The sequence below is a fragment of the Nannobrachium achirus genome (genome assembly GCF_963921795.1).
Source record: "Nannobrachium achirus genome assembly, chromosome: 12".
Lineage (NCBI taxonomy): Eukaryota > Metazoa > Chordata > Actinopteri > Myctophiformes > Myctophidae > Nannobrachium > Nannobrachium achirus.
Genome location: NC_137832.1, coordinates 53507270 through 53533326, shown reverse-complemented (window position 1 = coordinate 53533326; position 26057 = coordinate 53507270). Strand labels below are relative to the sequence as shown.

Genomic DNA, 26057 nt, shown 5'->3' with positions numbered 1-26057 from the left:
TACCTAAGTTAACCTTAACTTGTGTCAGACTTGAATTCAAATGCAAGAGCAGCTTTATATAAATGTAGTAGTAGTAGTGTTATGAGAGGGAAGGTGATGTTTGTTCAGACTAGCAGGGACTTAGGTGGGACAGTTAACAAAGCATTATCCAGTTTCTGTCTATTGTTGATCCCTCCCCCCACCACCACCCTGATTGGTCCATCAGAGTCATTTTGAGTATTTAACATAGCCCTGTTTTAGCTCCATGACACAGTCATGACACAGTTACATGTGTGCAAGTTCCTGATGCTGAACTCTCTTCTGGACTAAAGGTGAAGTATAAATAAATAGATGGATAGATAGATGGATAGATGGATAGATGGATAGATAGATAGATAGATAGATAGTAGGTTGATGCACCAATTGATGCAGGTTAGAGTTGTCCTATCTAAAAAAGAAGGTAACATTTGAATTCCCCATCAAAAAATACATACAATAGACATCCAATTTGTTTTTGAGATGGATAGGGTACAATTGGCAATTATAAAATACCAATTGATGCAGGTTAGAGTTGTCCTATCCCAAAAAGAAGGTAATATTTGAATTCTCCATCAAAAAATACATACAATAGACATCCAATTTGTTTTTCAGATGGATAGGGTACAATTGGCAATTATAAAATACCAATTGATGCAGGTTAGAGTTGTCCTATGCAAAAAAGAAGGTCATATTTGAATTCTCCATCAAAAAATACATACAATAGACACTTTTTCTTTTTTTTTCGCTGCCTTTTTTTCGCGGCCTCGTCCATGGACTCGTCCACGGCCGGCCGTTTGCGTCCACGTCCGCGGCCTCGTCCACGGCCGCGTCCCCGGCCGTCTGCGTCCACGGCCTCGTCCACGGCCGCGTCCACGGCCGGGACGGCCGGCCGTTTGCGTCCGTGGACGCGGCCTCGCGTCCACGGACGTTTTTTTCGCGTCCGCGTCCATGGACGCGTCCACGGCCGCGTCCATGGACGTGGACGCGGCGGCCAACGGCTCTTGCTGCAAATAGCAGCAAACTTTTGCAGTCACTTTGGGACAAATAGCAGCATTTTCTTTTCTCAAAACGATTGAAATATTATACAAAAAAGCCTAAGATTTAAAATGTTTAAAGGTAGCAGCCCTGTTTATATGTGCAGTAGGTCTAGAAGTCTAGATAGTGCGGGACACTCAAAGGTTTGTAGTCCTCAGGGTGGTTGTATTCTTGGCTAGCCTGGCCTTCTTTTATCATAACAGTTCACAAATCTTGCTGCTGCGTTGGCACATTGTTGTATTTCTCCCAGTTGCTATGGGATTTTTTTGTCGTTGCTCATGTTTTCAAACTCACTTTGACTGTGTGTAATCTGTGCTCTCTCGCTCTCCCTGCTAATAACGACTTCACCTAAACAGCGGCGCGTCATGAGTTCATCATCACGCACGGACCATCCGACCTCCATCTCACTCTAACGTGACTGACAGGCTTGCCGGCCCGCATTTTCCCTGACGACCTGCGATATGTAGAGCATGTGACAAAGTCACTGCAACAGAGCGTTGGGGGGAAGGAGCGTCACATCTCTTGACAGCTGCCATTTTCTGTAGCGTGAGCTGAGCGCGGGCCCTTCTTCCATCTACCCGACCGGCCGACCCCCAAGTCCTCATCAACTTTGTTCTCCCCGCCCAGGTCTTCCCGAGCGCTTAGACTCGGGACAGCGAGGGGGGGGTTACGGTAGTGTGTCACCAGACATTAGCGACGAGGGCTTGAGGGCGAGCAGGCTTTAACCCTGCCCGAGGTGAACGCACGCACAGCGGAGGATGACATTATTAAAAAAGATACAAGCCTGTTATACTTTTGACGGACAGGTTCAGAAACTGTGGACTGTTCAGAAGACTACCAATGAAATACATCAGGTGGGCATCATTATTACAAGGCTAAGCTACAGCCTTTCTCTTCTTGGAAGGTTAGCTGGCTAAAATAGAAGAAGCTCTTGTTTGAATTTAGCACCAATGATGTCGTTACGCGTTAGAGTAAAGTTTCTGAAGCGTCACAGCCCACATCTGAGACACAGAGCAAGTTGACAGAAAGTTTACAGAAGACAATGTCTCCCAAGCCATTTCCAACCTGGCTTTCACGTTGGAAAATCCCCGACTTAGTATGAGAAGCAGTAGACAGTTTGGATGAAGTAATCACAATATGAAAGTACCAAGTAATAGGCCTGTATTCAACATTTATAGTTAAAGTACTCACATTTGTTTAAATGTGTCAAATGTTTTCGAAAAAAAAAAAAAAAAGCTATGAGCTAAGTCCAAGGCCTGTGGAACAGGGGGGCAAGAGGAGGGCGGGCGCCCTCACATGGACCACCTTGCCCCTCCCCCGCGCATGGTTTTACCGAGTTACAAATACTGAAAAACAAATGCAACCTTCACTTAAGCTCACGGCCCCCTAAGCCATTGAGACCTGGTGCCGGGCCTGGAGCTAACAATACACCGCGACATGTTGTGAGCTCTAAGATCTGCTATTTTCGAATAACCAAAGTATAGAGCTCATGTGGTTAATGAATGTTTTGTATCAATAATAATCTAAATATGCAAAGTAACTAGTGTTACATATAATTAATTGTAGTGGAACAAAAAGGTACAACATTTGGCTCTGAAATATACTGTAGAAGCATAAAAACACTAGGCTACTTCAGTATATTTAGCCTACTTAGTTATTTTTCACCACTGCCCATTGTTTAGATTTCATATCTGATCTTGAATAATCAAATGTTGGCTACCAAACTCTCTGAAAATCTTGGACAGTTCTCACATTTAAGTTATAATTTATTTGTACATTCCCAGCCAAGACCAAGAGGGACTAAACACATGGTTGTGTTTTTTTCTTTTCTTTTTCTTCTTTTTTTTTTTTTTTTTTTTGACGGTATCAGAACATTTCTGAATATTCAGTCCAACTTAAATGATTTCAGCTGTTGTTTATTTCAACTCCCCATGAAAGGAGAACTCGGGGAATTGCTTGTAACCTAGAAAGCAGCAAAACAAACAAAAAGACTCAAAAAGAGCCTCATGACTGATTGCTGAAAGCACTCAGTCACAATGAGGAGAGCGGTATGGAATGCTTCTGTATATGTCTACAACCTGATGTAAGCTGACACGTCCACCAGACAAGACTGAAGGTTTCTCTTTTAGTTCCACAGTGCTGAGGTGTTGAAACGAGAGCCTGACCGATATATAGTCACTTGGCCGATATATATTGGTTTGGCCAATATTATTTGCCATTGCTTGAATATTTTGATGACATCGATATCGGCAAAAATATACCAGCTGCAGGAGTGTCCCGATTTTTAAACACTTTCAACCTGGCGTCCCTATTTCGGGCATGTCATTATAGTTTTTTCAACCCGTTTTGAAAGTCTTTAAAGGTTTAAAAAAGTAGATCCAAAGGTTCACAATACGATGCGTTTGTGAGCTTGTAGATTGGCTATTTTTGAAAATGTCTGAATATTTTTTTTTTTTTTTTTTTAATTGATTTGAAATAGTTGCACTTTTTTTCCAAGAATATCGGTCACAACAATATCAATTCGAAACATCTATAAAACTCTCCAAAATCGATACTGGTGCCGGAACCCAGCAATTAGAGCTCTCTAAGTTAAAGCCTCACTTTGTTTTAATGAATACATTTTTACTTTGTACAATCTGATAGAGAATGTTAATACAATATACCCCAATTGGGGTGGTTGTATTTTGTCTAACTGCTCTTCTATTGGGACATTTAGACCGTGCCAAAGGTTATGTCTCACCTCACAGAATCTGACATGATTTTTTACCTGATGGTCAAGATTCAATTCATCCCCCAGCAGGTTGGCTCTATTTAGCTCAATGTTAAAGAAATTAAGAATTCAGCACTTAAGCAGGAAACCAAGTTCAAATCCGGGGTGGAAGATGAAAGTTATACATAGTGCAGCTTTAAAACAACTTTTTTGAAAGGGGGGAAGTGGAACTCGGGTTCGCCTTGAAGGAAGGCAGCCAGTTAAAACAATCTTTTCTGCTGAGCGCGGTCCTCGTTGCTACCCCGTGATGATGGGCATCTTAGGATATCTAGAATCCATTCCACGTCTTCGTTTGGCAGGGCCATCAGCCGACACGAGTCTCAATCCACCCCGAGGCCCTCGCGTCTCCGTAATGCACATCGCAGCGTCGCATCTCCACTGCGTCTCTCTCTGGCGTGGGGGTTTCCACTCCTCTTAGGACAGCCAGGGCTGCAGTGGAGCACACTCTCTTGTCATCTGTGCCCGCCGTGTGAACTTTTAATGGGATTATTGGTGGCAGAGGAGGGACGGTGACACGAGCGGCGGTGGAAACAAAGTAACGGAGTATGCGGTTTGTCACTGTCGGGGGAGAACCCTCTTATCTATATTTTAACTTTTCGTGTTCTTTTTTTTCTTTTTTTTTTCATAAATTAACGCCCTTACTTGATCGTTCCACAGCGCCACGCGAAAGCATCAAAAGTAGCAGATCCGTAAGCTCGAAGCGCGGTGAAAATTGGCGAGTTTTGAGCTTGTAGATCTGCTATCTTGAGGTACTTTAAAAAAAAACTAAAGATGGAATTACTCCACCGCATCTCAGAGGCAAATATACTTTTTACTCCACTACAAGCATTTGTTATTATTACAAACCACTTAAGCCATATTTTTTCTATTTTCAATGCATTTTTGATACAGTTGGAAACCTATGAAATGGGACATTTTGCATAATAAGTTACTTTTACTTTCAGTAGCTACTTAAGTATATTTTAATGCAGATGCATTTCTACTTTTATTCAGGTACATTTTGAATACCGACACACTTGTATTTTCACTGTGGCATTGGTAGGCTACTTTTACTCGAGTACAGAATGCGATACGAGTAGCCTACCGGTACTCGTTCCACCACTGGACATAAGAGCCTTGGATGGGACGCGGGCCGATGGGCGGCCTTTTGCAGATATATCAGATCGCCTCCCGGCGATCCGTCCTCGTCCCCCATCCTTCTGTGACCGTTCGCTAACTTCCAGAGGGTGTCCTAATGTGACAGTAATGAGGGCTGTGTGTGTGTGTGTGTGTGTGTGTGTGTGTGTGTGTGTGTGTGTGTGTGTGTGTGTGTGTGTGTGTGTGTGTGTGTGTGTGTGTGTGTGTGTGTGTGTGTGTGTGTGTGTGTGTGTGTGTGTGTGTGTGTGTGTGTGGCGTGTCGTGTCGTGGTTGGAGAGCTAGAGCTGCATTAAATGGGCACACTTAACAATACCAGTAAAACTCTGGGCAATCTCTGCAATATTTAGGTGGACATTGAGCCCTCACTGAGCCCCGGCCTAGAGTCACATTCACTTAGCGTGAACCCCACCCTCTCGAGCAGAGGCAACATTTTAGGAAGAAAAGAAATAGAGGGTGGCAAAAAAGTGTTTATTTTTCTTAAAGCCATATTCTTTTTTCTTATTTTATTTTATTTTGATTTACATTTACACCACAACGGTGGGGTGTAAAGATGATTGCAGTTTGATATGTTTCTGTCATACAAGCTCCCATCATTCTCAGTTTTGAGGGAAAAGGGGGAATATTAACTCCATTACAAGTGTCAAATATCCGTAGAGTGATGCAAGGTGCATGGTTAAAGAAAGCAGCAGTTAACTGATGTATTCTCTAGAGAATCTCGACATGGGTCAAAACGGGGGGGTTTGTTATTAGGTCAATCGGCTGTGCAGAGTGACCTCCACCCCCCACCACACACGATATATAGCGCAGTCCGCAAAGCCCTGATGTGACAATAACAAGGTCGATATACTCCGGACCGGGGGGTTGGAGGGGGGGGGGGCTATGACCCCCAAACAGACCCCGGGAATAAAACACGCCTGAGGCAACTCCTGTGCTTGGTTAAAGCTATAGGGGTTCAGGCGTGGGGGGTTGGAGGGAGGGAGGGGTGGGGGGGGAGTTGGAGGGACAGTGTCACCTCCTTAAATGTTGCAAACGAGAGTGACTTCACGGCGACAACAGGCTCCTCTGCGGGTTATCGATGTCGTGCGGGGGTCAGAAGCTAAACGAAGCCCTGGTGACCGCTGGGACTTCCCCATTATGGTGGTGGGGTTGGGGGCCGTGCAGCCTCCCCCCCACCCACCCAGCAGTCCCCATTAAGGATCCATGGAGATACACTCAGTGACGGACTTAACAAACAGGGGGCTCCAAGCAAAGTAGGGTTTTGTGCCCCCCTGCATCTTAAGGAGTTCCGTAGGCAGGGCTGAAGTGCCGATAATCATGATAAAGCACGACCCTCAAGTGTAATATTAGGCTATTTAAAGACAGGGTGAAATCAAAAACATGTCTTTCACACTTTTAGAGCATATCTGTTGTGATAATATGGCCATACCTAACACTAGATGCCAAAAAAATAGAAAATAAACAATTTGTGTGTATATTTATATCAAAGGTCCCTAAATAGGCCATTCTTAATTACTTCCTGTGAACAGAAATTCAAAAGGTGATGACATAGACAGGTCTGCTTGCCTATAAATGAACCTTTGATTACATTCACCTGTTTGTTTCCCATTGCTGGCTCCCATTACTCCCATTACTCCCATTACTCAGATTTTAAATCCCATCGCCTGAAGGGCTGGTCCCCTCGGATTGGTTCAGAAACACACAGGCTTCCTTTTCAAACTGAAACTTCAAAATAAAATACCCAAAATAGTCATTCATTGGGTCTTTAAGCTTTGCACTGCAACGGCAGATGACAACGGCAACCGGAAATGATCAGCGCTCGATAGATCAACCTGCCGCCGTCGCGGCCGTCTCTACTACGGCAGAGTCTACCTTTCCACGTAGTGGCTATACGCCTGCTACGTGGTCGCGTCGCCATGGGAACCAAAGCGTTCAGCGAAAGGGGTGGGACCCCGTCGCGGACGGCTGGTTGCTTAACACTTTTGACCGCTACGGCGATTACGTCATAACAGCCGTAGTCCCGCCTCACGTCGCTGTAGTAAAAATGCACCCCTTAAAAGTTACCCTTAAAGGGACTACACCATGAATTTACATTTTTCCAATTTTTATGTATTTTCTTGGTGTCCCACCAGCAACTTCTATCCTCACAAAGTCCTATTTCTGACCATTGTGTCTTTCTCAGTTTATGGGCAGATCTATGTTAGCATGTCTCAGAACGGTCCTGATTGTGAAAGGTCAGATTTGTGATGTCACAAGGCCTGAGAAGGAGGCAGGAGGAGCTGGGAGAGGGTTGGGGAGGGGTGGGCAGGCCTGAGAAGGAGGCAGGAAGAGCTGGGAGAGGGTTGGGGAGGGGTGGGCAGGCCTGCTGAGCAGGAGGTGGGGAGGAGTGTGGGGCCAAAACTGGCTCAATAGCGCAGTCCTCCCACTCAGGACAAGGTGGTACTGCAGCTGAAAATGCTCTGAAAGCCAGGCAGAAATGACAGGGGCTCTGTATTCAGGAGTGGTAATTTAGCCTCAAACCTTTTCAAAAACGTTTTTGGGACACAAACAGTGTTATATAAATTATTTTTAAATGCATGGTGTAGGACCTTTAAAAAAAACATGTCAACCTCATTTCATTGTAATTAAGATATTCGAACTTCGAAGATAATCGAACTGAACTTAACATGAAAACTGCTAGCGTAGCCGCTTACAAGGCATTGCCTACGGAATAAAAGCGAGACGGCAGCTATTTTGCGACCGGCACAGCTGATTGCGACCGTGAGGTCGCAAGTTACTATGAAAAACTCCTCCGTCTGTCTGTCTGTCTGTCTGTCCATCACTTCAGACTTTTTCCTATACTCTTATTTCCGGCACCGTTGCCTCTATCGATGCCAAAATTTGTACCATCACTCCTTGGATGGCAACTCACAACCTCCACCCCTCATTTCTCACATGGCCCTCTTCCAGTGCCAACATGAGTTCGATTTTAGCAAAACATATTTTTGGACACTGCTCCTACAGATTTTGGCCTAAAATAACGCAAAGCCGTACACAGTATCCCTAAAGTCATGTCATCAACATGGATCTGTCCCATTTCCCATATTCCCTCCTGATTGGCTACAATTGCCTTATAAAGTTGGGGTATGCGACCTGACGGTCGCTTATCTCCTGATTAGGGAGTCTTACTGGTTTCTTTGTTTGATGAGACCCAATCCATAATGCTCATTATCATCACGGGTAGATAGATATTTCAACCAATCAGATTGCTTCGTCGGACCTGTTGTATTTATTGTTGATATTGTAGGACCCCGCAGATGTACCCGTATCTATCTTCGGTATTGTTAAAATCAGGCCACACCCGCCAACCGATAGGGTCGCGTAGTTGTTGAAAGCATATGCGAAATCTGAGAAAATGGCCACCCATCAGATTAATAAAATGCTTTTTATTGAACAATATGGAAGACGCGAATGCATCCCATTTTGGGGGTCCTTGACATGAAAAAGAACCACTGGGTTGTAGAGGAAAGAAGAATCTGTGTGCAGCCAACAGAGCCAATTGTAGAGCCCCAATACCCCCCCCCCCCTCTCTCTCTCTCTCTCTCTCTCTCTCTCCCTCCACGCGGGCCTTGCTGTGTTGTTGGCAGGATCCTACTGACCATAGTGAGCCTCGATGCCAGTTTTTTGTGAAAACTGGCACATATGGCAGCTGAAGTGCCATATGCCGTACAGAATATTTTTTGGCCGTTTCCCCCATTTGTGTAATCGCTGGATCCTAGTATAAAAGTGGCTCATTATTAATTCATTCCTTCCCAGTTATTATTATAATTTTTTCCCCTTCTGGTTCCTTTCTTCTCTTTCCCCTTTTGCATGTATTTCTTTTTTTCTTTCTCTCTCTCTCTCTCTCGTTTTCATCTGGGTCGTTGGCTCCTCCGTGTGCGTTTGATGTCCGCGTGAGCAGGAGCGAGGAGTTAATTTAAAGAGCGCCGCGGGGATTAAAGTGGCAGGTTAACTCAAAGTGCTCCGCGGGGAGGGGGACAGAACAAAGTGTGACACACACTGGGGTTCGGGGGAGGGGGACAGAACAAAGTGTGACACAAGCTGGGGTTCGGCGGCTACACCAGTGGTTTGGGACTTTTTTCATGTCAAGGACCCCCAAATTGATGTGTAGCTGGCCGCGGACCTCCCCCATCTGAAAAGGTTTATTTGAAATTATTCACATTTCAATATTTAAAAGAAAAAAATAGCAGATGTAAAGGTTGGCTTGTAGATCTGCTATTATTTTATTGGTTACATACAAATACATATAAATGGTTTAATGGTTAAAAGGATTGTGATGCTATGTTAACTATAGGCCTACTTTTGCTGGGTCTCACTTTCTCTTCTTGGCTGTATCTCTCCTCTGCTCTCCTCTTCTGCCCTCCTTTGGACAGAAGCTGGTAAGTCTCACTCATGCTCAGTGTGCTGTGTGGTTCAGGCAGTTCATTCATCATTCTTTCTTTTCTCCTTTTCTTTCTTTTACTTTAAGCCACGCTCCATTGTAACTGGACGGAAAAAATAAAGAAATAGAAAAAGTAACAGTAACACTTGGGTCATCTTTTTATCTCGACGCCAGCACTCGATGTCTCGGTAAATGATATTTAAGCAAGCGCCGAAATGCACAGCGCACAGCGCTCACAGTAAAGCACATCCTTGAGTGTAATATTGCGATTATACAACAGTTACCCTTAAAAGGCTTCATTGTAATTAAAAAATTAAAAAATCTTTTAATGCTAGATCCCTGAACAACCCATGAAAACTGCTAGCGTTGGCATAGTGCTAGGAAGAATGTTATGTTTTGATTTCGATTTTTCTTTTTGTCTTCTTTTTTGTAGTGCGTCGTTATCCGCACAGATAGCTATTTCAACCAATCAGATTGCTTCGTCGGAACTACCTGTTGTATAATAGCTTGAGTCATCATACTTAGTGTTGTTGCGTGACATTTTGCATGCCACAAAATAGCAGATCTACAAGCTCACAACATGTCGCAGGGTCATGCGTTGTGAGCTTGTAGATCAGCTATGATCGGCATGAGACCCCAGCGTCAGAGATGGTCTCCCCAAGCTCTCTCAAGCTGTGAAAGAAAAACTAACATTAGGTGAATATATTTAGCATTTTCTAATATAATTTCTAAAGTTCATCTAATATCTATGAAATATTAACTTCATTTATTCATGGTACTGTGTTCTTGCGTTGATAAAGGAAGATTTACTGTACTCACAGCGCAACGCATTGTGAGATTGTAGACCCGCTGCTTTCGGTGCGCAACACCATGCCGAAGTGAAGTATATCAAGGCCTTAAGGCTCTGAAATGTACTTGACCTTACAATGTGAGTGCTGGATGTGTGAGATAAGGTTGGTAGGCAGAGAGTTGTAAAACTATAATATACTATCACCATTTCATAACAGTTCCTCATGCAATGCGAGACATAGAGTCTACTTTGTGTCTCCATAGGGAACTGCTATTGGCCATCAAATTATTGGCTTAGGAATGCGACAAAAACTAAAAATAATCTCCATGAATTCAAGTCTACGCGAGGTGAGTAGTCCATCAAGAGTAAGTTATTTTTGGGTTAACTATCCCTTTAAGGCTGATAACAGCCTACCAGAGGCTACTAGGGACTTGTTGGACCATAGATGAGATGATAACGGTGATAACAGCCCCATTCAATGGGATGATAACATGAAGATCTGCATTTTTGTATTACTACATGTCTCTAGTTAATATTTTGGCATGATACATCTGCCAATCTAGTAGCTTGGAGAGTTATCACCATGAGTCTAAAACAAACCTATACCCTTATCTGAAACTGTTGTGTGTGAATCATTTATATGACTATAAAACGCTTTTTGAGGGGGCGCGGTGGCGCTGTCGCCACACAGATAGAAGGCCCTGGGTTTGATTCCTGCAAGGGACGCTAGGGACGCTGTGGGTGCTGGGAGTGTGTTCTCTCCTCCGCGTCGTCAGTGCCCAATGCCCATAGGGGTTAGCAAAAGTGTGTGGAGTTTGCATGTTCTCCCCGTGTTCCCTAGGTTAGGTACCCTCACAAAAATATGCAGTAATCCTGGTCTCTATAATGCCTCCCCTGGCCAGCAGGGGCACCTGGTGGAGGGGAAAGGAACTGGTTGGAGTAAAGTGTTCCTTCCACGTCTCTCTCTCTCTCTCTCTCTCTCTCTCTCTCTCTCTCTCTCTCTCTCTCTCTCTCTCTCTCTCTCTCTCTCTCCCAACTCTGTCTCTCACGCAGCCAAGTGCACACACCTACCAGGGAAACTCCCTGGCTTGCTCACTCCTCATGTACTGAAGGAAGCATGAGCTCAGTTCGGGGCTCTCCCCAGGTTGGCAGAGGGAACGTAGCGCCATTACAGCTTAGGCTTTGGCACTGGATGAAAAATGGGTTACAAAATCGTGGGATAAAACAAAACAAAAAAGGCTTAGTTTTTGGACATCAATGGTCTTATGAATAGTTGACTGCTGAGGACATTTTTGTATTGTGCATATTTAATGAGACAATTTGCATATTTGAACACATTTGTGGAAATAATTACATGATAAACAGGTGTAAAATTAGATATTTCAAAAAGTGTCAAACATCTGGGGAGAAATAGTGGAGATACGTCTGTGAGCTACCGGTATGTGCAATTTGGTGCTGATGAGATTAGCTACTGGACAAACGGCTACAAGCTGTAGTTGTATGGAATATGCCGAAAATCATAAAGATTGTACACTTAGTGGCAAGTAATAGTACTTGCGTGCTCTGCTGGCGCAAGTAAATAGAAAGATGCTGGGAAATTGCAAGTGTGGTTGCTGTGACACGAGTCACGAGGAATCTGCATTTGTATTAATATATAGTGATGTCAAGTGAAGCATGACCAAAAGCTTCACTTTTCTATTGTGCAGTCGTCCAACCTGGATAACATTACTTACATTACATTACTTAGTTTACAAACACAGGTTCAATTTGCTGGGAAAAAAGTATTGGACCGAATACAATAGTGTGTTGCAACTACACTAACTAGAAAGGTGCAATTCGCAATTCTGGGAAATTGCACCTTTCCTCGCGACGTGAATCGCTGATGAATTACGTCTTACCATTTATAGTAGCCTACATGTTGTGATGTCATGGGAAGCTTGACCAATCCTGTCTGATTGGACATATTGTCCATTCAGAAGAAAATGTCCATTGAACTCAATGGTATTTTGGGGTTACAGAAAAGATTGTGAAATAAAAATCGACAAAAACAATAGTGTGGTTGGTGGTTGCCTACACCAACCACATTAAATGAACATGTTGGGATTCTAAATTATGTAATACAAAAGGTGTGTTTTTGTTATTTTTGCTAAAGCAGGTATTTGTTTATCATTATTCATAGCCTGTTTGAGGCCCATGTTGGGTGTTTGTAAAGGCATGGTGTTTAGCACTTGACCTCAAAATCAATCAGGCCTGATGAGTCTGTTGATGGGATTTTCTACACTGAGCTTGGGGGCTGTGAAAAACAATAAATACATAATATGCTCGCAAGCATGAAAGTATTATTGTCCTGTTGATCTGTGTTCAGTGCGTCCAAACGTGAATGTCCAAATCAGTGCACTGTGTGCATGTGTGTGGCCAGATATCACAACAATTCAATAATCGATTGTATAATTATAATATTTAACCACTTCTCAAAATCCACGATTGCAATAATCACTGCATTACAAATCAATCTCAAACTCAGTTAAGAAGACTAGTGGGAAAACACTGAATCTGTTGGCAGTTGACAGATTCTATCACATCGGTTAACAACACAGTGCAACATATCCCCCCTCAACGAACAAACACAGAACATACACTTCCAGTTTGGTCGGCCGCATGATTCAACTAAGCATCTCTCTGTTGTTGTCTGCTTGGCCATCATAGCCTGAATGCGCTGGGCATTTCTATAAATGACACCATTCATTCACTGACATGATTTAGAGTAGACTATATGGGAGGCAGACACAAAAAGAAAAAGTGAATGTCACATGAATAGGATGGATCACAATACAGCTGTCACGTCGTGTCATCCGAGGGACCTGACCCCACGCGGCGCCTGTCTGCGATTTGTGCGATGACGTATCAGTCGGACCTGGATCTGAAGCAAAGATAACTCAGTGGTTCTCAACCTTCACTAAACAGGGGGGGTGTCTCCTCCTTCTCTCGAAGCTCAGCTCACTAGGCCAGTAGTTCCTTAAGTTTTTCATGTCAAGGAAGGACCCCCAAATTATAATATGGATTTGGCCACAGTCCGCATGCAGTCTGACAATATTTTGTGCCGGGGACCCCCATACACAGTTTGTAATGATTATTTTATTTTTTGTTTTACTTTTTTAAACAGCTGTTTAAGGTTAAAGTGGTTGAACTGAGTTTGATGCTAAATTAAGGGAGGCCCCTGAAACCCCCTTCAGCAAGCGGACCCCACTTTGAGAACCACTGCATTAGAATCATAGACCCACATACAGTAAGAGCGTAGGTCTACACATGGAATGTGGCACATCACTTCGTGCTGCTCTGTGTGAGCTTGTACATCTGAGATTTTTGAAATGTTCTAAAAATCTCAGACTTTCTTGGCCGGTTGGCCATTTTTGAAAAATCGAGTTTTGCTTTTTTGTTTTTTAACAAATCTCTCTTCTGAGGGTCCCTGGCACAACACACTGCCGTTATATTTTCAACATGTTCATATGGGGATCCACAGTCAAATATAGGTCTACATACCCACTAAACAATTTGTACTAGAAGTCTAAGTTTATACGTATAAAAAATGGTCTACCAGAGGTATAGATATGCAAGTTTTTTAGACGTCTAAACTTAGACGAGACGTCTAATATACGTCTAATAGACGTCTAAGTTTATACCTGGGTCTAAATTTAGACGTCTAATAGACGTCTTGACGACATGAAAAGGTTTGAGAACCACACTGTCTCTGCCAAACTGGGGTTCCACGTTGAACTGATAAGGTTTGTGAATTACTATATGGTAGACATATAGAGGCACAACAAGCTGCTCTACAGCTGAGGAGAAAGGGAGCCTCAATTCACTTCTATGTGAAATCAATCCACCAAAGAGAAGGACAAAAATGCTAATCATGCGACACTGGCGCCCCCTAAATGAACCGTCTGAACACACAGCTAAACGGGACCCCCTAAATGAACCTGAACACACAGTTACACAGGACAGCATGCACTCCCTGGTAGCACGGTGTTGCTTCAAGAGCAGTTCTTTTCCCCAAGCGACACACCACAGTACGACAGAGTGTACATTTAGGCATCTATGGGACATAGGGACCCCCTATGGAACGGGTACATTTATAGCGTCATTTTTTGTAAGGAATGCCATTATTATTATTATTATTTTTAAAACCTCCTTTCATACCAAATATAAACTGATATTTCAATAATAATAATAATAAGTTTCCCTGCTGAATATAAATGTTTTTGAAACATCTATTTTTACTATGTATAAAATACCTTGAGACACACAGAAATCTATCTATCCGCAGAGAGAAATTGATTATGTATAGTCTTGTATGTATATAGCCTAGGCAACAACCACACACTGTTATGCTAATAAAAAAAAAAAAAAAAAACAATCTAGTGTCTCTCTCTCTATCTCTCTCTCTCTCTCTCTCTCTCTCTCTCTCTCTCTCTCTCTCTCTCTCTCTCACCGGCCAGTGAAGAGTTAAAGGGAGGAGACGGCAGAGTGACACGCCTCATTGGGCAGATTATGTGCCGCAAACAAAAAAGAGAGAGAGTGTGTGTGTGTGTGTGTGTGTGTGTGTGTGTGTGTGTGTGTGTGTGTGTGTGTGCGTGCCAGTCAGCCAGCCAGTGTGCATCGCAAAGCCCCATCTGCACGCTCCCCCCTCCCCTCTCTCTCTCTCTCTCTCTCTCTCTCTCTCTCTCTCTCTCTCTCTCTCTCTCTCTCTCTCTCTCTCCCTCTCCATCTATGTCTCTCTCTCCTCCGCTAGCCTACACAGGGCTCTTATAACGGCGGTGTGTTGGGCGGCAGCGACACTAGTGTTGTCACTCTGACTGAAACAAGGGACAATGCACTGACACACAGCGGAGGACCGCAAGGAGCCGGGGGAGAGCGAGGCACACCGCCGAACATTACTGCCTATAGTCCGCTTGTTGGCGACCGTTTTCTCCATCCCTATATAGACCTAAATATAGGCTATACATACATACAATATATAGCATCACTTTGACGCTACTGTGGATTATTGTTTGGAATCAACCGGGGAAAAAAGGTAAGGGTGTGCTTTTATTTTATTTTTTGTTTTATATTTTGTTAAGGATAAACTTGACCATCTCTGGGTTGGTGTGAACGATTGGATCAAGACTGTCATAGTATCGAGTCAGACTCGATAAAAATGCATCTGATCGTCTTGATCCAAGGCTATCGCTATCATTTTGGTCCACATTTGGTTTGGTTCGTTTCGGTTTGGTGTGGGTTGTGTGTGTGTGTGTGTGCGTGTGCGGGCGTGTGTGTGTGTGTGTGAAGTCGGACTGCATGTGCACGATGACAGACAGACGCGCAGTGTGTTGTTGGCTTTTGCAGAAGGCGCATGAAAGGGGCGCAGTGTTGTGTTGTGCGTTGTGTAGTGTGGGTCTCTGACTGGGAGGGGGTCCGCAGATGTTCGGGGGGGACCGGGGACTAGCGCATGCATACACATGCATGCGTACACAAAACGCCTCAGTCAAAAAGAGAGAAAAGCCCGTAATTTAACCACTGACTGACTGACCAAACCCTCTATAGTCTGAGAAGGACTTGAGTTACAGCCAGCACTGTTCTCTGCTTGGATTATTTCAGTTCAGTTCAGTTCAGAGGAGCTTTATTGGCATGAAGAAAAAATGTACCTTTACATTGCCAAAGCAGGTGTCAAAATATAATAACAGAAATGGGGGAGCATATAGCCTATACAGTTGGAGGTGGTACAAGCGTACAGCATTGTGTAAACAGAGCTGTATGTCACATTGTAGGCAGATGAGGGTATATAAAGCTTTTCTCCACCAGATATCGTCAACCCCCTCCCTCCCAAAAATAAAAAAGAATAATAAATAAATAAATAAATGGCCTATAGCCTAAACTCACCGTGCGTTTTATTTTTTTATTTTTTTTTGCAAATGTAACCCCTTTAATATGGATGATGGGTTTCAATTGTTTTTTCTTTTTTCTTTCTTTTTTTTTCTTTTTTTTCAGAAAACAAGTAAATGCACAGAATGAACGTCTCCTGGTGTGAATTTTGTACAGAGGCTTAATTTGAGAAAGAAACGGGGGGTGGCAAAAAATAAGTTACCAGCCCCATTTCTAAAATAGCGAAAATTGTGGATCTACAAGCTCTCAACACGTACGTGCTTGCAGATCAACAATTTTCACTATTATTTTTGCTTGAGGGGGCAAAAATAGAAAACGTTTGAAAATGTTCGCCTGTGTAATGACATTCTCAAAATGCCTCGTTGAAAGTGGTTAATAAATTAGTGATCATAAACGGTCTAAACGTAGAATGTAGACAGGCGTTGTTTGCGATGAAATCATGCAGATTAATCTACAGAAATCAGAGTGTGCAGTGCACAATAGTCCAAACATAACAAATCATATGTGAACACTGCCCCAAACGACGCCCCTGATGTCCCCCTTTCTCCCCCGTTTAGTCCGCGCACAGATGCGCTTTTATCGCATCTTTTGTGTGGTGACAGAGCGAGCGTTTTAAAGCCTCCTTTATACAGCTTATACTCTGGTGATGTTTATACGACGGTGTCGCTTGCCATAAAAAATAAATAAATAGGCTACATTCAAAAAAAGGCCCTGCCTTGTCCGCTTGTAGATCAAGCCCAGCTATTTTTGGCAAGATAGTACAATTTAAGCCTCAACCAACAGGGGTTTGAAAAGATGTTTAGATGGGCGTATATCATCACGCATGGACGTTTTGATTATGATTGCATTTGTCCACCTGTTTTGTGAGTTTCGTGTTTTTGTTCATGTTTCATTTTCCACAAATAAAACCTTTGTTAATAATCAGCAAATATTATTTTGAGAGCCGTACGCATGCTGTCATTACGCACATTGGCACCAAATTGGGCAGCTTGCTTTTTGGGTGACATTGGGTGTTTGTGTCACTCTAATAATCATGATCTACGCCCATTAAATTCGAATTAAACCACAGGCTAGCATAATTGTGCAATTCCGAATTGATATCAATATTTTTAAGGCCTGTCAGAGCGCGCTGTGAGGCCTAACAGATGATTTATCATTTCTGCGCGTTTATTATCATTATCAAAATATGATTGAGTGGAGACAGGAGCACTGCATCTACAAGTCCAACTGTAGCTTATGAGTGCTGTTCCCTTTTATCTATTCAGTTTAGCCCATAACTGCATTCAAGCTATCGATTTTATCAACACAAATTTGATTGAAATGAACGTAGTAAATCCAATTCAAGGACTTTTAATGTATTTGTAATTGTTTGTTTGTTTGTGTGACCTTAACTTAACGGAGGGCCGAAAGGTGCATAGGGTCACATATTTCATGATGCGCGAGCACGCACACGCGCGCGCGTACACACACACACACACACACACACACACACACACACACACACACACACACACACACACACACACACACGCACGCACGCACGCACGCACGCACGCACGCACACACACACACACACACACACACACACACACACACACACACACACACACACACACACACATATTGAGAGACAAATACATAAATAAATAAATAATAATAATAATAATAACATAAAATAAAGACATAATAATATATAAAGCGTGCCTGACGTGCTGAGTCTACTGACTAAACGCATTATATTTTCTGCAAGCGGCGCCAACGCGCCGTACGGTTGCACAATTTGCACAGACACAGCTGAACGAGTGAGTCCATAAATTAGTCTTTAAATTAGGCTTAATTGCAGTCTCGGAGGAAAAGCGGTGGATTATGTTAATGAGCAGTTTGTAGAAGGGAGTTAAAAGGTTAGATCACAGCAAAACAGTCCACTTCAAATCCATTAGATATGCTCTGGGAGGAGCGCAGAAGGGAACGGGCCGTGCACAGCCAGCACAGCATAGGCCTCTATCTACACATGGATAAAATAAGGAGGATTTGACTGGATGCTCATATCGTCACTGTCGGGCAGAAACCTCGTATCTCCAAGTTTCAAATGTGTAATTTATTTCGTAAAGTAAAGCCCTACTTCATCACAGAAGACTGTGCACAAGACTAGTGAAATAGCAGATCTAAAAGCACAAAAGTAGTGAAAACAGTTTTTTTCACTAGTTTAGATCATTTTTAAAATGATAAATACAAAACGAACGGTTTTGGACATAATTATGGTTTTCACTCGACGACGACAATATCTTTGATGTTGGCTTTGTATGTCCAAAGCCTTGCTTTTTTAAATTATTTTAAAAACAATTTAAAATAGTGAAATAAATGTAGACCTATATCCTAAATATTTTCACTTCTTTTGTGCAACACTCTTGTATGATGAATAGGGCTTTAATTTACAAAGAAAATGGGTTATGTTTTTGGGGTTTGTTTGATTTTTCCCCCATCAGGAGTGTAATGGATATAGGCTATAGGACATCAAACCAAACCTTTGAATACAGGACGGGGGTGACTCGACTCGAGCCTTTTACACAATAATCACATAATAATATTATTATTATTAATAATAATATCAACAATATAGCAAGTTCCGTTGAAATATCTGTTCAATTAAAAAGCCACTGTTCCCTACATGGCTTTATATGTTAAAATAGAAGTCACATAATTATGAACATATCTGGCAAGGCAACATAAGAATAGCAGCTACACTGTGCATTATTATTTGAGCTTAACTCTAAAGTGTAATTATGTTGTTATTATTATGTCATTGGTGTGTGTGTGTGTGTGTGTGTGTGTGTGTGTGTGTGTGTGTGTGTGTGTGTGTGTGTGTGTGTGTGTGTGCGCATGCGTGCGTGGCGTGCGTGCGTGCGTGCGTGTGTGTGCCTGCGTGCGTGTAGCGGAAGGAAGGTGAAGCCATCATAATGAACTTATTATGAGCCTTGAATTAATGTGAACCCCCGGCCAGACCCCGCCCCCTGACAGCTGTTTGGGCCAATCTGTCCTGGGAGTCACATTTACATGACATTTATATAGACCCAGAATAGCAGATATACATAAGCTCACCAATGCCTGTTGAAAATAGCAGATATACAAGCTCACCATGCCTGGTAGATTCGGCTATTTTCGGTGTGACACCTTTCAGCCTTTCAATATAACAATGAATGAGGCTTCTCTCTCTCTCTCTCTCTCTCTCTCTCTCTCTCTCTCTCTCTCTCTGGCATGATAAAATATGTCTTACATTGCCAATTGCATAAACAGGGACACAATCTCTCTCTCTCTCTCTCTCAATTCAATTTCAATTCAAAGGGGTTAATTGGCATGAGAAAACATAGGCTATGTACATTTACATTGGAACAAAACAGTCTGTGTGTGTGTGTGTGTGTGTGTGTGTGTGTGTGTGTGTGCGTGTGCGTGCGTGCGTGCGTGCGTGCGTGCGTGCTTGCGTGCGTGCGCGCGTGTGTGTTTGTGCATTCTTCTAATTCTAATTCTCAGTCAGTCTACATGTGTTTTAATTCAGTGGTTCTCAAAGTGGGGTCTGGGGACCCCCAGGGGTCCTTGAGGGAGTTCCAGGGGGTCCCCAGCTAAATCATAGATAGGAACCAAATGGACCCATCTGTAAATCTGAGAGTGTACGGTCCATTTGTTTCCATTTGTACACTCTCAGAGTATAAAAGTATAAACAAGAAATATATACCGTATATACAATATAAAGAGATGCCATTAAATGGGGGTTCGTAGCCTAATGCATGTCAAACTGGGGGTCCTAAAATGGTTGAGAATCACTGCCAGAGCCGTAAAAAATCTTCTCTTATGGGGTATCTTTTTTAAATGGGGGACCGTGGGGCTAATAAGTGTCAATTTGGGGGTCCTTGACGTGAAAAAGTGTGTGTTCTCGTCTCTTTCCATGGTGTCTTTGCAGTATAATGATGGAGGATTCCAGGGACTCTGTTTGTTCCTTTAGGGGGGGTCTAAATTGAGCCATACACGTCTGTAACTCTGACAGCGTACAAATGGCACCAAATGGACCCTATAACAGGTCCATTTGGCTCCATTTGTACACTGTCAGAGTCAACCCATTTAGATCGGGTACACATTATTGTGTATCATTATGTTATGCTTTAACTATTGAAAAATAGCAGATATACAAGCTCACAGCGCGGCACTGTAGATCTGCTATTTTTGAAAAATCGTGAAAATTAGAATTTTGACCCGATTCTATAAGTGTCTTTTGAATCCTTCTAAGGTTTTTTGAAAAACCTATGTTTCTATGTCAGCAATCTGGCCAGCCAATCGTCAAAGAAAAGGTCCTTTTCACTTAAATGGAACTCAGTTAGTCTGTTCTTGAGAGACTTCCATGTCAGTGGTTCTCAAACTTTTTCATGTGAAGGACCCCCAAAATGATATTTATTTGGCCACGGACCCGCATCTCAACATATTTAGTTCCAGGGACCACCCAGAAGCAAAATTTGAGTTACAAACGTTCGCTTTGAAAATACATAATATTCAAAGATTTGCACACATTTTCACGACTTTTTCAAAAATAGCAGATCTACAAGCTCGCAGGCGCGGCACTCGGTGCCGCGCTGTGAGCTTGTATATCTGCTATTTTTCACTGGTTAAAGCATTCAATAATTCTAGGCCTAGGGGAGACAGTTTGAGAAACAGTGTTCTAATTCTCTGTCTGTGTCTTCTCTTCTCTCTCCGTGCAGTGTAATGATGGAGGAGTCCAGCAACAGCTCTTCTCAGGGCATTAATAAGAGTGTGTGGGAGCACGGGGACGCCAGGGCGGTGCAGCAGTGTCTGACGGACATCTTCACCAGCGTCTACACGGTGTGCGACATCCCGGAGAACGCCATCTTCGGCCCGTGCGTGCTGAGCCACACGTCCCTGTACGACAGCATCGCCTTCATCGCCCTGAAGGCCACGGACAAGCGGACAGCACCATATATATTCAGGGTGGGTAGTAGGAGCCAGACCCCCCCTTCCCCAACCACCATATCGTCACTGTCAGACAGAAACCTCGTATCTCCAAGTTTCAAATTTGTATGTTTTTTTGGTAAAGTAAAGCCCTGCTTCATCACACAAGACTGTTGCACAAGACTATAGTGAAAATAGTTTGTGTAGTTCTTTCTTTGGTTTTTCATCTAAAATTGTCCAAAAACCACCAAAAGCCAATTAGGCCCAAACATCTTTGCATTCTTCAGTTGTGCCTGCAGTTTAAGCTGATGCCCACTTTGGTCCACTATAGTAGGCTACATTTTAGAGGTTTGCTTTTGATAGAAAGCTATAGTGTCGCCTATAATTTATATAGAAAACTCTTGAGTGGATCACTGATATAGCCGACAATATAGGCATGATGTTGCTGCTGCTGCTGCTGTGTGTGTGTGTGTGTGTGTGTGTGTGTGTGTGTGTGTGTGTGTGCGCGCGCGCGCGTGCTTGTACTTGTGCCAAGTGGAGTATTATAGAAGGTAAGAAGTGTCTAGCAAGAGAAATGGTTGTTTTAGTTTTAAAACTTTTTTTTCTTCTTATTTTGTGCTGTGGAATAGCCTGATAGAAAAATATTCAGGTTGGGGTCAGGAGGTCAGAGGTTATAAGGTTAGAGTTATGCACCATTTGTAGTTGCAAGCCAGTGAATAGAAAATAACCGATCTACAAGCATGCAACACTTATAACCTGATAAGTCCAAAACAGTTGCAAGAAAGAAAAGAAAAGAAGAAACAGCAAAGTAGCAGATCTACAAACTCAAAACGAGCTTGTTTCAAGCTTGTAGATCAGCTACTTTTGATGCTTTTGTGTGACATCTACTATGATCAAGTTGATAGGAAAAGGTTAAAATATGGATTTTTCAGCGACAATATTTTGATGTCATGCCATAATATGGAGGAGGCGATGCTTCTTCTAAACCCAGGATCTGTGTCCAAATATACTTGAGTTTAGTGCATCTGCTAGTGGTTTCAACCTTTTTCATATCAAAGTCCATTATTTATTCTGTATTTGAGCCGTGGACCACCATTTGATGAGATTTAGCCTCTCAGACCCAAAACTATTTTGTGATCTTTGGATAAGATTTTGTCCAGAATTCCATGCCGTATTTATGTTGGAGACACAACAGATAAATCAAAAAAACTATTCTTCTACATTCTGTAATTGGGTAGATTCTGTAATTGGGTAGACTTTGTAAATTAAGAAGTGCAGATGTTTAACAATAACTTTACTCTTGAGAGCGTAAAATGAAACCAAATGGACAAGAGTTAAAGATCTGTAAGATCTGTCCCATTTGGTTACCAACTCTCCATCATTTAGCTTTGGACCACCTGGAACAAAAAAAAAAAGTGGTCGAAAACCACTTTGCTAATAATTGTTTGTGTTCAAGAATTTCTTGTTAAATGTGAACGCAAATAAAGGTGCTAAATTTGTGTATGTGTGTGTGTGCAGGTGGATACCTCGGCCACCAACGCCACCTCGGAGGGGCTGATGTGGCTGCGTCTGGTGCAGTCGTCGCGGGACAGGGAGGAGCAGAACCTGGAGGCCTACGTGAAGAGCGGCCAGCTCTTCTACCGCTCGCTGCGGAGGATCGAGAAGGATGAGGAGCTGCTGGTCTGGTACGGCAAGGACCTGGTCGAGCTGCTGCTGCTCACCTCCACCAGGGCAGCGACAGCCAAGAGCAAGGGTGAGCATCCTACTTTAGTCACCCTATGAAGCCAAAGTAGAGTGACTACTTTTTTTGTTTTTTTTTTGTTTTTTGAGACACTGACTTGCGTCTCCCAAATGTCAAATAAGCCTTCGTGATCTTGGGGGATAAACAATTACCTCAAGAAAGTATATTATCACTTATATGACCCATCTTCCAGTTAAATCTTTGTTGTCAGTTACTGCACTTTGGTTTTGTAGGGCAGTATAGTTCTCAAAACTTTTCATGCCAAGGACCCCCAAATCGATATGTATTTGGCCGCGGATTCCCCCCAAAAGTTATATCTCACCTAGACGCAGGATCTGACAAGAATTTTGACCTGATGGTCAAGATTCTTTTATTATTTAGAATATTTCACAGTGTAGTGAAGACTTTGTTTGTGCCTGAACTCATTGGCTCACATGTCTCCATCTCCAGGTTCGTCCCCTCACTCATGCCCAGACTGCAGCCAGCGCTTCCAGTTCGAGTTCCCCTTCCTGGCCCACCTGCGCTTCCGCTGCCCCAAGAGACTCCAGAGCCTGGCGGGAGGCGAGGAGGAGCCGGCCGGCAAGGACGTCAGCGAGGAGCGCTCCTCCAGCAGCAGCACGCCGACCAGGAGCAGCCCTAAGCTGGGCCGCTCCGAGGCCTTCCCGGTCTCCCAGGACTCCAACAAGCCTTCCATGGACTTCCACAACCTGGCCAGGGACCTGGAGAACAACAACAGCCCTCCCAGCGACAAGGAGGCCGAGATCCGGAGCGAGAGCCTGGGAAAGAGGAAGTTCTCCGAGACGGAGGACAGGGAGCCCCGTGTCCCCAGCCTGGCCGCGGTGACCAAGTCTAAGGACGAACTGGCCAGCTCGGCACAGAACTACCGAGGAGCCTACGGTCTGGAGGAGAACCGGCGAGCCTTCTCCCCGCCGCCACGCCCCAGTGAGCCGGGCGAGGCCAAGCGCAGCAGTGCCTTCACGGAGGTCAAGAAGTCGGCTCTGCAGAGCGCCGGCAAGCAGCACGGCGCCGCCAAGGCCCTCCAGAGCTCCAACTCGGAGAACAAGGAGGCTGGCCGGCCCAGCGGTGGCCCCCAGGAGAAGCACCTCAACATCAGGCAGGTCCTGTCGGAGACGCAGCCGCCCCAGACGTCACCGGTGGGCAGCGCCTTCACCTCGGTGGGCCAGGGCGGCGAGCCCAGGAAGAGCGCCTTCAGCCAGCCGTCGCGCTCCTCCTTCTCCCAGATCTCGCCACTGGTGATGCCCAACGCCAAGCTGCTGGACTGCCACCCGGCGGTGGGCAACACCATCTCCTCCAGCAGACTCTACCAGGCGGACCACCTGGCCGCCAAGCTGCACGGGGCCGAGCTGGGCGCCAATTGCCCCGTGCCGGGCGGCATGGCCAAGCAGAGCCCGTTCGTGTACGCTGCCGCCACGGCCTTCTGGCCCAAGAGCTCGGCCCCCGCCGCCATCCAGCTGCAGATGCCGTCGGCGCTCACGCTGCTGCCGCCCTCCTTCACCTCGCTGTGCCTGCCGGCGCAGAACTGGTGCGCCAAGTGCAACGCCTCCTTCCGCATGACCTCGGACCTGGTGTACCACATGCGCTCGCACCACAAGAAGGAGTTCAACGCCATGGAGCCGCTGGTCAAGCGGCGGCGCGAGGAGAAGCTCAAGTGCCCCATCTGCAACGAGTCGTTCCGCGAGCGCCACCACCTGTCGCGCCACATGACCTCCCATAACTGACTTTGGTTAGCGCAGTGTTTCTCAAACTTTCAAAGTTCAAGGTCTCCCCTTAACTCTGACAGTGTATACTGTTACAGTTACAGACTTGTATGGGTCAATTTAGACCCCCATAAAGGAACCCACAAAGTCCCTGGAATCCACTTTGAGAACCACTGGGTTAGCGGACGGACACCTGGGGGGGAGGGGGTGGGGGATGCAGGGGGGTTTTGTGGGGGGAGGGGGGGGGGGGGGGGCATTGATGCTGCCTGGCTCAGACGTGGATTTATAAGCCTGATTTATATTTCGTCTTATCGGACTGAAAATAGCCAATCTATGACCTCCTGACAATGAGACATTGTGAGCTTGTAGATCGGCTATTTTTAGTCGTGTCACCGGTGTAGGCATTATCCCCCCCGGAGAGACAACAACAATGGAAAAAGTAAAAAGAAAAAAAGCCTGTGCACTTTGTTGTCACTTTCACTTTCACGGACGATGCTCTCGTATTCCTTTCTTTTATTTATTTTTAATTTTTTTCCACAGTCTGTTGATTTTTTCCTATTTCGAGTGTCACGATTTTTGGGGGTTGTATGCAAATGACATTTTGACTTTTGGAAAAAGGATCTATTTATGAAGCACTTAACGTTTGAAAAACAAAAAATGAGGGACGGTTATAAATAATGTGTAATAAAATGTACAGGAAGTTGTATTTTATATCATAGAAATGCAAATATACTAGAGAAAGAGATACAGACACTTCACGGTTTACAAGGCCAAACATGTTTCTTTTGTTTTAATGTTTACAATGAATATCGACACAAATCGGAATATTATGTCGGACTATATATTTCAGAGTGCATGTAATATTAAACGATATTGATTTAATATTATTAACTTAAATAATATTGACGCAGTGGACACACACACTCACACACACTGCAATGTAAATATTTGTTTTAATTGAAATACAAAGTGTAATATTTTGTGTCAGTGATGGGGAATAGTTTGTGTTTTTCCTTTTGTCTTTCTTTGCTGACGATTACAACTGGAAACACAGTAAAATCCTGAGTGTTCATTTCAGGGTCCATTTGGTTCCGTTTGTACCCTGTCAGAGCTGAACTGGCACTCAGGATGTTACAGTGCTGTTTATCTAATCATGTTGAATGCATTGACAATAAAATAGCTTTATTTTCAACTGGCTCTCCTCCCTGATTTATTGTGTTTATACTGTTTATACTGACCAATGATATAATGAGGAAAACACCATACCTTTGGCTGGCAGGCAGAAACCATGTGTGTGTGTGTGTGTGTGTGTGTGTGTGTGTGTGTGTGTGTGTGTGTGTGTGTGTGTGTGTGTGTGTGTGTGTGTGTGTGTGTGTGTGTGTGTGTGTGTGTGTGTGTGTGTGTGAGACTTAATTAATGCCTTACTCAGAGTCATAATACTAGTGTTGCACAAAATAGAGAAACATTGCAGATCTGTGTGCATGCCATGTTGATCTATAGTCTGCTATTGTACTATTACTAATAATAGGCCTAATAATAATAATTGGATAATAATAGGG

General features: G+C 43.8%; 1 protein-coding gene across 1 annotated transcript; it reads left to right on the top strand.

Moving 5' to 3' along the window:
* Positions 1-13887: 13887 nt before the first annotated feature.
* Positions 13888-24519, top strand: prdm8b (PR domain containing 8b; the record flags this gene model as incomplete). Its single annotated transcript, XM_080738754.1, has 4 exons — positions 13888-13949; positions 20832-21078; positions 22558-22792; positions 23231-24519. The coding sequence occupies 4 exons, from the start codon at positions 13888-13890 to the stop codon at positions 24517-24519; spliced, it is 1833 nt and encodes a 610-aa protein (XP_080594880.1).
* Positions 24520-26057: the final 1538 nt, after the last annotated feature.